The following is a 15752-nucleotide window of genomic DNA, read 5'->3' as shown; positions in this document are numbered from 1 at the left end:
TATTATATTTGTGTGTATAATAAAATATATATATATATAAAAATTACATAAAATAAAAATGAAAATATTTAATAATGATATAATTTAATAATTTATCTGTATGTAAATAAATTTATTTAATTTAACAAAAAAATTGTAATTTATAAATTTATATAATTAAATTAAAACTATTTAATAAATATGTTTAGCATTTTAACTTATTTTTCATACAATAATTATAAAATACACTTATTCTCTCTTTCATCTTCTTTTGTTTTTCATTTTCTTCTTATCTTTCTATTCCTATTTCATCCCATTACTCATATAATATTATTTATATTATTATGATTTTTATGTTATTTTTTAGTTTATAAATTACAATAATAAATATTTAATATTAAATAAAAAATAATTTCACACAATTATGATACTTAAGAAATCAAAAGTATAATAAACTCGTGCAGAAATAATATTATATATAAAATATAAAATATTTTAAATCGAATAAGCAAAATAGTTTAATAGTTGTTGGAGAGGTGATGTAATCGAGTCTCAACTCTCACCCCTGCACTTTTATCATTTTCTAAATTTCCAATGTTACAACTTACACGTCAATGACACCTAAGCTACCCACGTTAGTACCATATCAGTGTCTCGGTAGCATTATCATCAGTTGTCCATGTTAGCATAGAGCATCACGTCAACCGTCCATGCCAATGTCAACCCATCATGTTTAAGTCAAGTACTAAATTTTTGAAATTAGGAAACTAAATTCGCCCATTTAAAAAGGTGACCAAAATCACGGGTTAAATAAGAACAAAAGTGTAATTTAAACCTATTTAATTTTCCATGTTGTCTAGATACTTAAAAAGTAGTGGTATCTTAATTGTTTGTGTTGTAAATCATTTTGGAATTAATTAACTCTGTAATATTCTTCAATATAAATAAGACCATTATGCTGGATGGAAAACTAACTAAATCAAATTCAAAAAATATTTATTTCTCTCTTCTCACACTCCACATCTTCAGCAAGACCAGACCCATCATCCGTTAGTTACTGCAGCCACAATCCCTACTAAAAATTTTCTATTCGACTCAATATTCATTGTTGTGCAAGGCATGCTTTTCTCCACATTTCAGTCAGCATGTAGGGTTAACTCCTCTTTTCCTTTAAAAATGCAGGCGAGAAATTAGGGAATAGAAATATTGCGTGAAATATATTTCACGTAATTTCACTTAGGGAGCACAAACTTCAGTTCAACCCATAGGATGTTATCTCTATTTTTCTCCCTATGTTCAGTATTTTCTCTAGAAAAATGTACATAATTTATTGCCAATTGCCAAACAAGCAACACTATATGGAGCAATAACAATAAATAATGTACATATATTATTATATTTTAATATATGTAAAACTAAAATGAAAAGAATGAAGAAAAAAAAGGAAAAGATTTAGCAAACAGGTGAAAAATGCAAACCCAATCACAGTTTTACATGCTACCAGTTGGATCAGGAGTAAATTTTGGTTTCACTTTTGCCATGTTAACAAGGTCCCCAAATAACTCATCTTCTGGCTTGGAAGGCTTCCCCGGTGGCACATAGGATGTAGAAGAAACCTGGTTAGAATTTCTCAGAGCACCATCATCTCTGACAGATAAACCATACATTTGCTGCTCAACATACTGAACCCTTGGTTGCTGACCATAGCCATATCCTCCGAATTGGTTGCCATACATCTGTTGAGGATACATGGAAGCCACAGGACTATTATGCATTTGATGTGAAACCATATCCATATAGGAACCAGCAACACCCTGAATATTTTGCGGGTACAAGCCTAATTGATTGCTTTGAACATGGTTATTGATGGTTGACATATGGACAGCATTTGGCTGCATATACATTCCAACAGCTTGGTCATGCCCCATTGCTTGAGGTCCCTGAGGATGTGCACCGCTTTGTAAACGCGTCATAACCATTTGAGTGACTTGCAGTGGTTGTGGGTATTGACTGCCTGCTACTGGACTATCATTGTCTGTAGATTGTGCTTCCCAGGGTGGTGGCGGAAATGATCCACCACTTGCTGTACCTGTAAACCAGAAAATAAAAAAGGGTGAATGATGCAAAAAATCCCAAATAAGAGAGCACAAATGCTATACATTGACATTCTCCCTAATCCAATCAGTCACCAACCCAGCAAATTACAGCCTGTCAGTTGGGAAAGAAAACGTTGAAGACCTATGAATTTGCCATGAACCAACTTAAAAGCAGCAATCAGGGATCAGAAATCAAAATTCATCACAGCAACTGCTAAAAAGAAGAGAATGCAATTGCAAAAGGATTTGAGTCAAACAGGAATTAAACACAATAAAGAAGCATAAAGTGCACCATAAACTGGTGAAAGAGGCTGTTGCTGTTGCGCAACCTGGCCATTCCAGGAAGGACCTGTGCTCTGCACAAAAGGTGATTGCTCATACCGAGGTGACCCCACATTTGGCACACTTCCGTTGGGGTAAAACACCCCTTGAGATATGAAAGTCTGTTGTTGAAATTGAGGAGCTAACGGACTGGTTTGGCCAACAATATTAATTGGCTGGGTATTAACAGAAATAGGTGCATTGCTTCCATTAGAAAACATATCAAAAAGAACAAGGGCATTCTGTTGAGACATAGGGCTGGCTGGCTGCTGTTCTCCAAGAGGAACAAGAGCAAGTGAAGTCTCTGCTTTTGGTGAGTTATAGTCGTCACCACTGAGTAGGTCCACTTTGGGATCAACCTTTGCAGGGGGGGCTGATCCATTTGATGTTGGGGGGGCAGGAAGCATTAGCTGATTTAATGTTTGCGACCCAGCTTCAGCACTAGAAGACGATCTGCAAAAATATATTAAGATGAAAAGCCATAAAACCAGAAGACACCAGACAGGTTAAGTCAACTTGGAATTAATTTCATACACCAATCTGTTTCTGCATGTTTATACATGAGTAAATAACATAAGCAAGTCTGCAGCCAAATCTAGGCTTATTACTTAGTTCAACAAAGACAAGAGATTCAACAACCATTACCAATATATGAAGCAAAACACGTTGATGGAAACTTCTGAAGATGGCATATTACACTCCCAACTCCCAAGAATGACAAAAAACTAAAGCATCCGAGATAAAATAATAGCACAAAAATTCACAAAGGTTAGCTTTAAAGCTTACAGCAAAAATTCATCTTCAATATGACTCCTAACAGCAAAGACACCATTCCACTAGAAACAATACAAACAGGTTTCCAGGGTTCCATTGGCACAAAGTTTAGAATTTATTTTGAATTATAAAATTTACTGGGTCAAACATACCAAATGGTAATGAAATACATGGATTCCAATCGGGTATAAAAGGAATTATTTGAATTTTCATTGGGTAGGACTCATAAAATCATATGCCAATGAATGCAGAGCAGTAGTGCAGAACAACAATAGACAATTGACAACCTCACATCTGTTTGTTTACTTGTGTCTCCAATATCAACCAAAGGACCATCAACATCTACAAGTGCTCCAGTAGGAACAGGCTTCGGTTTCTCAGTATGATTTTGAGCAGAAGTTCCTGAAGCAATGGATTCATGCTTGGCCAGGACACGCTGCAGATCATCATTCAGAGCTAGGCCTTGGCAAAGCAGTGACTCATCCCTGTAAAAGTACACAAAATCATTCATGATTAATGGTTTTTGGTTTGGATTAAAAGAAGAAAATTTATTGAGAGTAGAGTTAACATGAATCAAACATGTAAAGAATATATAATATGACAATAATTACATCGTAATGAAAAGGGAACAAGGCCTTACGAAGTTGAATTAACAAGGTGCACCACTCTCTGCTTGTATGTTCGACATTGCTCCACTAAATCAACAATAACTTCCTGCTGAAGCCCCTGAAAATAGAAGGTCATAAATGAAATGTCATATATTCAATAGAATCAGTAGTTCTGTTGATAAAAACCTTAAGCTTCACAAAATATTTTTATTCATTTACATCATAATTTGAAAGTTTGGATTGAACAACTTACTTCTTTGTTACCAGGGTCTAATGCATTGAGCATTTCTGCAAGAACATCCATAATACCACGTGCATTCTGAATTTCGGACAAACTGGCAATAGAAAGTTCAATCAAAACAAATCAATGCATGATTATTGACGGTAGTCTGTACCATGTAGCCTAATTTTGCCATCAACATAATAGTAATTAGAGAAATGATGACAATATACACTCTATTATTGGGTATATTTTATGAGTCCCATTGAAAAACCTTGGCCCACTCTCTAGTTTCTGTTTTGCGAGACCCACATGAAATTCTCTAAATAAAAAAGAATAGGGTCATGCTAACAAGCACCCTAAGGACACTAGTTAGGGAGCATTTAGTACACCCTATTAAATGCTTTCAATTACTTTAAAAAGCAAGTATCAAATGAAAGATGATGCAACAACCATCTTAATTGATAAAAACAGTACCAAGGCTATTTATAAAAGAAACAACACATGGCTTCAAAATGTGACATCTGAGCTACAAAGAAAACCTAGATTGGTAATAGATATGGTTATGGCACTGAACTATACCAGATTTATACCACCTCCGTTCCTAAAAATAATACTCTTTTAACTAATTTACATCCTTTAAGAAAGTTGGTTTAGTTAGTTAGTAGCATTAAATTTGTTAACAATTTATATTATTTTTCTAAAATTACCCTTAAAACTATTGGGACTCATCATCTCATTCTTTCCACTTAATGATTTTCTATCTAATTAATTAATGTGTGTTGGTCATCTTCTCCAATCCTCATAAGAGAGATAATGAATTTAACAGTATTTTGGTGAAAAAATAATTACTGCAAGAGGCAATTTGAAAAAAGTCTTACAGACAAACAAATTCAAAAGAGTCTTATATTTAGGGACAAATATAATTAACACATTCCATCAAAGAAAAATCTGAAGATAGCATCGAATTAGAAGCCAAGAGATAAGTATCCATCAATATCAAGTTATCAACAATGAAGTCAACTTCCTTATACATGATGACAAGAAAAGAGATAGAAATATACCTTAGGGCTGGAAACTCAGACTCCACTGAGGACTCAGCTGTGTCTTGCCGAGCAACAGTGTCTCGTATATTTTGAGGGTATGATGACAATGGCTGTGTTTGTAGCGGTGTAAATACAGGTGTAGATTGCTCATACCTCTGAGGGAATGCTGTGCCAGCATGCTGAAACAAACAAATCCTTTATAGAACAAAAGGAATAGATAAACAAATTAAATTTAAAAAATTTATGAAAATACTGAGTGTAACCATCAACATTCAAAGTCAAAAAACCCATATAAGCAATCAGATGATGAGCATTATGTCCAAAAGAAAAGTGGCAAATGCTTCTTTTAAGAACTGTATCTTTCCTGTTTGTAATGAGTGGCGATGAAATACTTGGTAAAAAAATCTCAATGCAAATAACTTGATTAACATACCAAAAGCTCCTGGTATGCTGCATAATACTGTGGATATCTTGCCCTTGACCCTCCAAAAGCTTCTTGCCAAGTATCTATAAGAATCAATATCTTCTCTCTGACATGATAATCAGGCTACAATTTGCGTGATAAATATGATAAACATATTTTTCATGATGAAATCAGGTATAAAATAGGAAGGCTATGAAAACATCCAAGAAATATCAATACCTTCTTCTTTACTATTTTCACCATCTCATGAAGAACATCTCTCTCGGCAACATGCATGTGGACAATGTCCCCACAATTCTTTATGATTGTCTCCAGCAGCTAAAATATAGCAGTCAAATGGAAAACAAATGAGCTTTCTCAATTATTAAAGATGATACAGAAATTTTCTTTATACACAGACTAGACAGAATCCTCCCTGTCTGAGCAAACCTAATTTATACAGATCTAAGGTATTCTCAGACGGAAGTAATGAACTAAAACATCCAGGCAATCTGAACAAGGAACAGCAACTGCATTATGGAACATTCAATTTCCATATAAATCACACTACTGACTTTACTCCAAACTAGTTCAGAGAAAAAACTTCTATTTCAAACATCAAAAAGAAAATGGCACACTAATAGTCAATAGATAACAAAATCTTGTATTGACTTTACTCCAGCTATTTATCAATCAACATTGAAAAGATTAATCCAAGGAATCAAATAAGTTAGTTTCTTCTCTTCTAATAATTTTTTTATTTAATCCACAGGCATATATGGTAGTTGTGGAATGTTGCATCTATTATTCCTTAAATATATTAAGGAAATGTCTATTTCAGACAAGCAGAGAGCTTACCGTCAGTGCAAGAATTTGAACTCTAGGAACTTTACTTCCAATCCGCTTCTTTATACCTTTAACAACATCCTTTGCTTGCCTGATAAATCATAACCAAACTGAGTTAGCAAACTCTCAAAGACAAACCAGGAAACAAAATTATACTTTTATACATAATATTCCAGTTAAACATTTACATATGTTCCAGCCCATCCCAGATAAGCATAAATCGGTGGGCCCCACGCAGATGTCCCCCACAATCGAGATACAATGCCTCAGTTAAGACAGAAGGAACCTGGAAACCCGACCTCTAGTTGGCTCAAGCAAACATCTCACTACGGATCATCTAGAGGATTCATTCCAGCACATGGTACGCAGGAAGGTACAGATTGCATTTATGAGGTATTGCCCACGCAACAACATGAGTTACGCCTTGTCATATAAGAACCTCTAGATGGCCCCTGATCGTTGATCTTAACTAGGACAACATTAGTCCCCCATCTTTATCGCCGAAATATGGCTGTCTATCACCCCCAACCCACTGGATTTGGTAACTATAACGCATCCGAAACCCACCATCTTCACCTATAAATATGTGACTCCTCCCCTTTACTAGTAAGATCTTAGATTCAATATATATTGTTACTCAGCCAGAATCACTCTTTAATTCGAGCATTAGAGTCTTTACAGGCACTGCACCACCTTCATGGTGCTCTGCCATGTCCAACCTTCTTGAAGCCACTCGCCATCAAGAGCGGAATTGATCTGAGCACGAATATACATACCCCGTTCTGAACCACCCCAGACAATATCCATTAAAAAAATAATTTTGATTTGCATTTTCATTTTTGTTATTTTTTTAAAATTATTTTTTTTTTAAAATATTAAAATTTTGAAAATATGTTTAGTTTTATTTTTTGTTTTCTTTTTTTAAGAAATAAAAATACTAAAAATACATTAAAAATATGTTTTCAAAAAGAAATATATTTTAAGATTTATTTAAAATTATATTTTTTGTCACTGTTTTTATTTTACTTAAAATAAGATTTTTAAAACAAGATTTTATTGTTTTCAGAAAATATTTTCATTTTCAATGATCTAATTAAACGTATTTCAATCATCATTTTCTATTTCCAATAAAAATAAAAATGAAAACAGAAAATAACCAAATCAAACACTCCTAAAAATTCTAATTCCAAACTGTATAAACTCAGAAATGCATAGAAACGTAAATAAAGAAATAAAATAAGATGTTCCACCATTTTTTCCCATTAGCAAAAGACTGAAACAACTCACAATCTCTTGGAAACAATAAATACTATAATCAGATATAAGATTTCCAAATTATGAAACTTAACCTAATGGACACAAACATAAGTATTAGCTCCTAGAAGGCTCATAATGTCCTATAGAAAGGAACTGGCAACTTATAGTGACCAGAAGCTAATTAGACATCACAAGCATCAGCATAAACAAGTGGATCATGCACGAATTAGTATAATCCATAATAGCCATCTACTATCCCTATTCCCTAATTGATCAATGGAACAACATCACTCAATCCCCAATATCACCAATTCAAAAAGTAAAAACTCAAGCCCAGCCTCTGGCTCGAATTTGAAATACCTTATTTCAAATTTTCTCTGTTCCATTGCTGTTTCAGTTAATAAAACAATGAAAAAAGTGAAATCACAACCATCAATATCATCATCATGAAACAAATAAGAGTATAAGAAACGCAGAAGGAATTAGGAAACGCCAATCTTCATCCATCGACACTAACTCCACTCCATAACCCAGCTACCATCGTCAGAATTAATCCATAACATAAAACCAAAGAAATCTCACTCGTGCATTTTTGTCCGCAACAATTCCGCCATAAACCGCAGAAACAAAAACGAACTGTTCGATCAAAACACACAACGAGGAGAAAGAAGAAGAAAATGGCGCATAAAAAAACACGTGCACTCTCGATTACGTCAAAAAAAGAAAAAGCCGCGAAAATCCGAAGGTATACGCACCCAAGGTCACGATTGAGTATGTCACAGATCTCCATGTTCAAGGCCCAATCAGGGCCCACGAGCATGCTGCTCGTGGCACGTTCCACCAAGGGATTCACCATGGCCTCTCGCCGGCGAGATGAAAGAGCGATTCTGGCGATAGCACAGAGAGATATTATAAGTAACGGTCTCCAACAACAATAACAAAGGTTGCTGCTACTACGTCGCTGAATGAATTCCGTTGAGGTAAAGTAGGGGTAGAATTGGAATGAGAAATAAGGGACCAATAATTGGAGTGCACGTGGTAGTGTGAAGGCTATGCCACATCGTCACCTGGTAACAGTCCAGAAACAAGATTTGCATCATATGCAGTCAAACAGGATTTTAATATAAATGCGGACGTTGTTTCCGCAAAACCGTAAAATAGGAAACTGAATCAAAATTTAATCATATTTTTATCATTTTATTAAGAAAATATTTCAACCAAATCTTTACCCTTTTTTTCCTGTATTTCAACCAAAACAAAATAACTACGTAATGAATCAAAGTCACATTAGGCCTAAAAAAACATTTGGTAACACTTTTTTTTCTTTTCAATCCATATAGAAAAATAAATAAATTAGTTTTTATACATATCAAAACACAATGCAGTGGCCAGAAAAAAAAAACAATGTAACAAAATTGAAAATAAATAATATATATATATATATATTTGACAAGCTATTTTAATACAGTAAGTTTATTTAATTAATAATTTGATTTCAGCCAAATAAAACAAGTCAATCCGATACACAACCATTTCTAAGTAAATTTTAGCTTATTTTCTTACATAAATTTTATAATATTTGAATAAACTTCTCAAAACATAGTTATACTAGTAAACAAAAATAAAAGTGTAATGATTAAATTTATCATACTAAGATGAAAAAAGTGTAATTATAAGAAAAAAACTCTATAAATATATTTTTCGCGTAGAGATTAAGCATTGATAAAATTTCTTGATAGTATAAATCACTTTTAACTTCAATCATAATTCGTTATTAATATGATTTTTAAAATAATTATTATAAAAATTAATAAATTTATTATACATAATAAATATGTTATAGTTAGATAATAATATATAATTTTTTACACATTGTATATACATAAATTAAAATAAGATAACTTTTACAAATTCACTAATAAGAGAGAAATTTATTTCATTCCCCTTTCTTATCTTCTCTCCATCGAAACAAAGCCTTTAACAAAGTGTTTTATTTTAGAAATTACTAACTTCTTATTTTGCTTTTCCATATTTTACCAGCACTAATTTACTTGAAACCTTTTTTCACTTTTTTCATTTTATAAAGAAAAATAATTATTCTTTTTAAAATGGTACTGTATTATTAAAAATTATTCAAACATTAAAAAATTATTTAAAATAATATTATAAGTTTTTTGTGAACAAGAGGAAGCACATCACAAAAAAAAAAAAAAAAAAAAAAACAACAACATTGAGCGGTCAATTGCCCATTTGTTTCAAAAGTAATATATTGATATACTTGAGAACAGTTAAGCAAAATAATCAAATTTTCATCGTTCCTTTGTAATATGAAATTTAAGATTTATTGCTCTAATTTTTAAGATGATGAACTATTATAAATAAATTCAAACATGGAAAGTGATATATCCATGTACCTGACGTATAAGTGAAATTTTTTTATCATAAATCTGAAACACATAATGATACATAAATAATCAAAATTAAAAATTATCAATCATATGATAACTTAAAAAAGTATGTATATTTTTCTTCTTTTAATCTCAACTATTTAAATGCGATTTAATGATATATATTTACCATTCTGATTTTTCGTAATAAAAAAGTCCTCATTATTATGAATAAACAAAGTTCTCATTTGATATATTGCATATATAATCATACATCATATATCATATATTATTTTGTAGTTATCCGTTAACTTAATAACTAATTTCACTAAATAATTTCAATTTAATTAACCACCTCTTAAAAAAATTAACTTTTTAACTCTTAATTTTAGTTTATAAGTTTCCGGTTAGTTTCGTCAAATGCACCACAGAAAGCAAATTAATCAAAGGTTTTGTCCTATAAATTAAGGCAAAGTACTTCCATTATTTTCTCCACCGGAAAACATCAATGGCTTTGACACTCGAAAGCTAGTTCAAATTCTCTTCCTTTGATGTTCTATAATGAGCAAAATCAAACATTTATTACTCATATTTCAAACACTTTTTTTGGAATAAATAATTTTCATATTTACCTCAAGTTACAACAACTTTTTCGAAGTCAACCTTCATAACATGTCATGAATCACCGTAATCATTAAGCAAAACTTACCATATGATTAAGACAATGCAACTGTCACGAAGAAAACATACTGTACCTTTTTTTAGAAGAAAACAGATACGATCACCTCTTTCAAAGCAAATCGGCTTAGAGATAACCATCGACCATAGCCAAGCGTATATTCTCTGCTAGGATAAGAAACCTCAGTATCGAATGAATTGTATTTATTTTGTATATTTCTTACTTGTTAAAAAATTTAATTAATTACTTTTAATATAAAAAAATTCTCCTAATAATTTTTTTTATATACAAAACTTCAATCTTACATTTTAATTAAGAAAATTGAGTACAGACCATTCACTTGTTAAGACTGTTTTATATAATGAAATTTGATGAGATTTATGTACGTTAATTATAATTTACGCCTAATCCCCTGAAAAACCACAAAAAAATTGATGTAAAAACACCACAAATTAACATATTTAGATTATAAACATCCTCTTTTTTTTTTACTGCAGATTATAAACATCCCACAAATCTTGTGATAATAATTTTTTAAAAAAAATCTAGATAAATGTACTATCTAGTTTGTAGATAAATTGTAGTGATAGAGTATGGTTAGAATTCTACACCAAAAATTGCCAAAGTTATCACACAACGATCATAATTTCTGTCAACTACTTTACATTGGTGGCTCCATCATGTCGCTATTGCCATCGTCATTTTGGTGCCCTCGCTCAGCAGGCAAACCGGCCAGCTAATGGAAAGGACGCCGCCATGTGAATTTTTAAGGATATTTCTACTGATAAACAACGCTCTTGGTCGGTGCTTCAGTGGCAAATAGCATGTCTTGGAAAGGTTGTGGAAAATATAATTACATAAACTAAAATAAAGAGACTGTGCAATTAATTAACCAATAACTTAATATTTTTATCAACAAACTAATTATATTAACTTTATTAGTGGAAATGATTAATTCTATGATTTTTTTTCTTTTTTCTTTACTCTTAATCATCCAACTCATTTTATATCTTCAAATATTTAATATAACTATATACTCAAAATTTGAATTTAATGTCTCTAATTAAATTAGAATAGTTTTACATTCTGTAACTTGATTTACGATTGTCTTTAATTAGACTACCTGTCTTGTGATTATATGCTGCATAGTAGTATTTGCTACGCAAATTCTCAATATTGATATTAGGTCTCGGCAAAATAATATGCAAGTAGTTGTTTATTGTTACTTTACTATTCAATATTCTGTTATGATGATGTTTGATTATGGATTATACCTTTATACAATCTTTGTTTTGCCCAAGATATTACTCCAGTTTTCGAATATTTATTTCTTAAATTTAACTCTTTTAAAATGAGAAAGTAAATTTTAAAGAATAAAAAATATTGATGAAAAGATTAATAGTTAACCAGTTTTAAAATTAGATATTATCTCAATCTTTATTTTTTAATCAATAATTAGTAATATATTTTATTTACTTTCAGGGAGTTAAATTATATTTTTTAAAAAGATGATTTTTAGTTTTTTTGGCTGTGTGTATAATGAAAACAACAAAATTTAAACTTCGAACTTTGTAACAAAAAGCAGTTTGGTCCAGCTAAATTTTAAATTTTTTCTCCTTAAAAGAAAAGGTTGAGCCAAACAGAATTGCATAATATAATTTGTAACAAAAAGCAGTTTGTGCTTAATGTTTATCCGTAACAAGAGACGAGCTACGTTAACTAATTTGTAACCATTTGAATGTATTCTCGAGGTAAATTATATTTTATACTTTTGGTTCCGTGTGTTAATTGTGATATATATATATATATATATGCCAGTAACGTCAATATTAAATAAACAAACAAAATAGATTCATCAGCGCGAGAAAGGATATAAAAATAATGTAGACAAATACATTAGAAAACTACGTACATGAATATGTTGATTTGTAGTTAAAAATGTTCCTTGTATTATTTGAATGTAAATTCAATTGATAAAAGTAAAATAAACAAAAATAAAAACTTGATCCATTGATAAAATTATTTTTGCCTCAAACATAACTTTGCAATGGAATCCGCTCAATAAAATTGCTTATTTTATTTAAAAGCACTTATTTAAAAAATAAAGTAAACAAAATAATTTAGAAATGATAAAATATATAAGTGAAATTTTAGGATTGAAAGTTTGGAAACATATATTCTTTCTTCCTTATACATATACTTCTTATTTTAAGTGCAAGAAATATATATAAAAAAATATTATACCGACTATTTTATTCTTGTGGGGCCAAATATTGACCTAATATATATGCCAAAAAGCATTGGAGTTTCATCATAAGACACAGAATTCTATGACGGTTTAGGATAGAGTTTTTTATAGTTTATCTTTGTTGGCTGACTTTTCTCATGTAATTTTTCCAAGAGGAATATAGTTAGTTCGGCCATAAAATAAAAAAAAATAAAAAAAAAAAAAAAGTTGCCTCAATAAGGAACAGGTGTGCCAACAGCTGGCATGGGAGGGTGGATTTCATGTCCTCAACAACTAGATTCAGTAGAGTCTGGCTTATAGGGCCTTCTTTACCTACAAGAAATGATTAATGAAATCAAATCAACTCATAAAATGGAAGAACATTAATTTACTAATGCTACATATAACTGAGTGATGAAATGTCTATGCACCCAAGAAATGCACAATGAAAAAATAAGAAGAAGAACATAAGCTTCATTAAATCTATTGATGATTAATATACAGCATGTCAAATGCCCACAACTAAATAAGCCGAGACCAAGAATATTAACTATTAATTGTCGGGAAAAAAAATTGTAAGCACTATGATAGCAACTTAATAAGGAGTCACAAAAACAACATTTTCTATCCAAGCTTATTATTAGTTGTATCTATTCATTTAGGCAACTCGAGTCTTATACATCAGATAATGATCTATATATGAAAAGAAATGTCTATTCAGTTAATGAGCACAAGTACTGTTTTTGTTAATGATACCAAAAGAGTTACCATTTTGTTTCTACTTTGCTTTTCATTTTCAAGAATTTGTACAAAAAGTGGTGAAAAAATTAGGAATCAATTAGAATTCACATTAAAAAGTGATGAAAAGTATTGACCACATCCAATGATCTGCTCATCCCACTGCACAACAGGGCGATCGAACAAGAATTCCACTCCCAAGTAGCATCATTTCATCTGCATTTTTTCCCTTCCTCCACGTTCACATTTTTCATTCTTATCCCACAAAGCTTACCCTCTTTAACCAAAGACTCGGCAAGGGTTAAAACTCTCTTAGCCGTGCAGCCACTTAGAATGTTGTCACGTAGAGGCATCACAAACTCATTCTCCTTGGAGACAAAAGCCACGTTCATGCTAGGCCCTTCAGCAACAAACCCATCACTATCAAACCAAATGGCCACAAACGCACCAACGTTCGGAAGATAATTCACACTCTTGGTGGTTGCAAACTGAGGCTTAATGGGAACATTTGAGGTCACAACTTTAACTCCCATAAAGTTGATTGGTGACGGATCACGTATTGCGATTGCGTAAAGACATGATTGGATGGCAGCCAGAGGGAGATAGGTCGAAATCTCCTGGTCCTGCTAAGACCCAATATCTTAGAGTTCCGTTTCTGCATTTTGAAGCACTCACGGTTTGGATAAGTATTCTTCGTGTGGTTCCACGATCATATGGGGGTTTATTTTGGCCGTGGATGCTGATCTTAGGAAGCGGTCAAGGTGTTGATCCAGCTCGTAGAGGTATCTATCATGCAGAAAATAATACATCATTTGACATCTTAAAAGGTAGAAAGAAGAAGAAAAAAATGAGATAAGAGACTTTCTATTACATCATAATTCATAAATAATAATCCTACTTTGTATTGTAATTAACTTTGTGTTAGATATGAAATCAATAATGTTTTAGTCACTTGAAGTTTATATATATATATATATATATATATATATATATATATATATATATATATATATATATATATATATATTATAATTGAGATGGTGGGGGAGGTTAATCTTTGGGGTGTCAAGGATCCTTTGATGTTTTTGGATAGTAGTGGTTTTATATCTAAATGTCAGCCACATACTTTCTAATACAATTTTTTAAACAAATTCTTTGATGTATATATATATATATATATAAACCCTTATTGTTATTCGAAGTTTATTTGGCGAAAACAATTTGCGAGTCATGTACCAGATGGGGTATCTGGCTATATCATATTTGAGGATGGCGTTAGGCTTTGGCGTAGGGATATTCATCCTAGGCCGAGGGATAGAAGTCGTACTCCTAATTTAATAGTTTCATTAATGATTTTGTAAGTTTTGTTAAATTTTAAACAAAACGCTCGTCTTTCTATATATATCTAATACCTAGCTTGTTGATGAAGTAAGATTTTTAATGGCATATAGAGTAGTAGATCAGAAGACTCATCATATGAAATCAACATAAAGTACTAGTATTGAGATCTAAGAGATCTTCTGCAACAAAGTGGGCTTCTCATGTTGAGTTCAGAATACAGTGTCCTTATTATGAGGAGGAAATGGCTAACCCGTCCATTATTGCTGAGTATCAAAGACACCATGGTCCCTGTGGGCTGTGGACCATGTGGTCATCTATGGGAATAACCATAGCGGCAGGGTCTGTTGTTATCCCACCAAAAATGCTAGAATACATAGCAAGGAATTGCTGCTTGCCCTTTACCTTTTCTCTGAATGATTTTAGTTTTTCCATGGCCTGATAAATGCAAAAATGAAAAGAAAAAAAAAAAACCATTAGTAACCTTTTTGACTATGTCTATATGTGTGGCTAATTAAATTGCCAATGCGAAATTAATGAAGAGGTTGAAAGGTAGAGCTCTGGACAAGACAAAAGTGGAACATCAGATATTTCAGTTCTAGAATCTGCAACCTCAAACCCGTTAGTTATGATTTATGAACATCAATATTTGTTAACCATAAAATCATGTAACTTGAATACTGTGATATATCAAAGTTGGTACATAATTAAGGTATGATGGAGGCACGTGGAAGAAAGCAGTGGTCGAGTCCCTCAAATGAGAGATTCTGCTGGGCATGGCAAGGCATGTCGGGCCCAAGTTTTCCCGCCCCCGAAATCCGACGGGATGTATT

The 15752-nt window shown here is 31.9% G+C and overlaps 1 protein-coding gene and 1 pseudogene across 3 annotated transcripts; both read right to left on the bottom strand.

The window, feature by feature from the left end:
- Positions 1 to 1348: 1348 nt before the first annotated feature.
- On the bottom strand, positions 1349 to 8510 carry LOC100805762 (TOM1-like protein 9). Of its 3 annotated transcripts, none has more exons than XM_041014864.1 (10): positions 8306 to 8510; positions 6306 to 6384; positions 5688 to 5786; positions 5478 to 5591; positions 5063 to 5223; positions 4032 to 4113; positions 3811 to 3896; positions 3458 to 3655; positions 2368 to 2849; positions 1349 to 2068 (listed from the first exon to the last, which is right to left on the bottom strand). In XM_041014864.1, exons 1-10 carry the CDS (start codon positions 8404 to 8406, stop codon positions 1470 to 1472), a joined length of 2001 nt encoding a protein of 666 aa, XP_040870798.1. In that variant the 5' UTR covers positions 8407 to 8510; the 3' UTR covers positions 1349 to 1469. The 3 variants fall into 3 exon arrangements, with proteins under 3 accessions (XP_040870798.1, XP_040870799.1, XP_040870800.1); XM_041014865.1 differs by lacking the exon at positions 8306 to 8510 and adding an exon at positions 6482 to 7084; XM_041014866.1 differs by lacking the exon at positions 8306 to 8510 and adding an exon at positions 6593 to 7084.
- Positions 8460 to 15315, bottom strand: LOC121174820 (D-amino-acid transaminase, chloroplastic-like; annotated as a pseudogene).
- Positions 15316 to 15752: the final 437 nt, after the last annotated feature.

The sequence above is a fragment of the Glycine max genome, chromosome 4 (genome assembly GCF_000004515.6).
Source record: "Glycine max cultivar Williams 82 chromosome 4, Glycine_max_v4.0, whole genome shotgun sequence".
In the NCBI taxonomy this organism is placed as follows: Eukaryota; Viridiplantae; Streptophyta; class Magnoliopsida; order Fabales; family Fabaceae; genus Glycine; species Glycine max.
The sequence above is the reverse complement of the archived record's forward strand: the minus strand, read 5'-3'. Positions and strand labels throughout refer to the sequence as shown.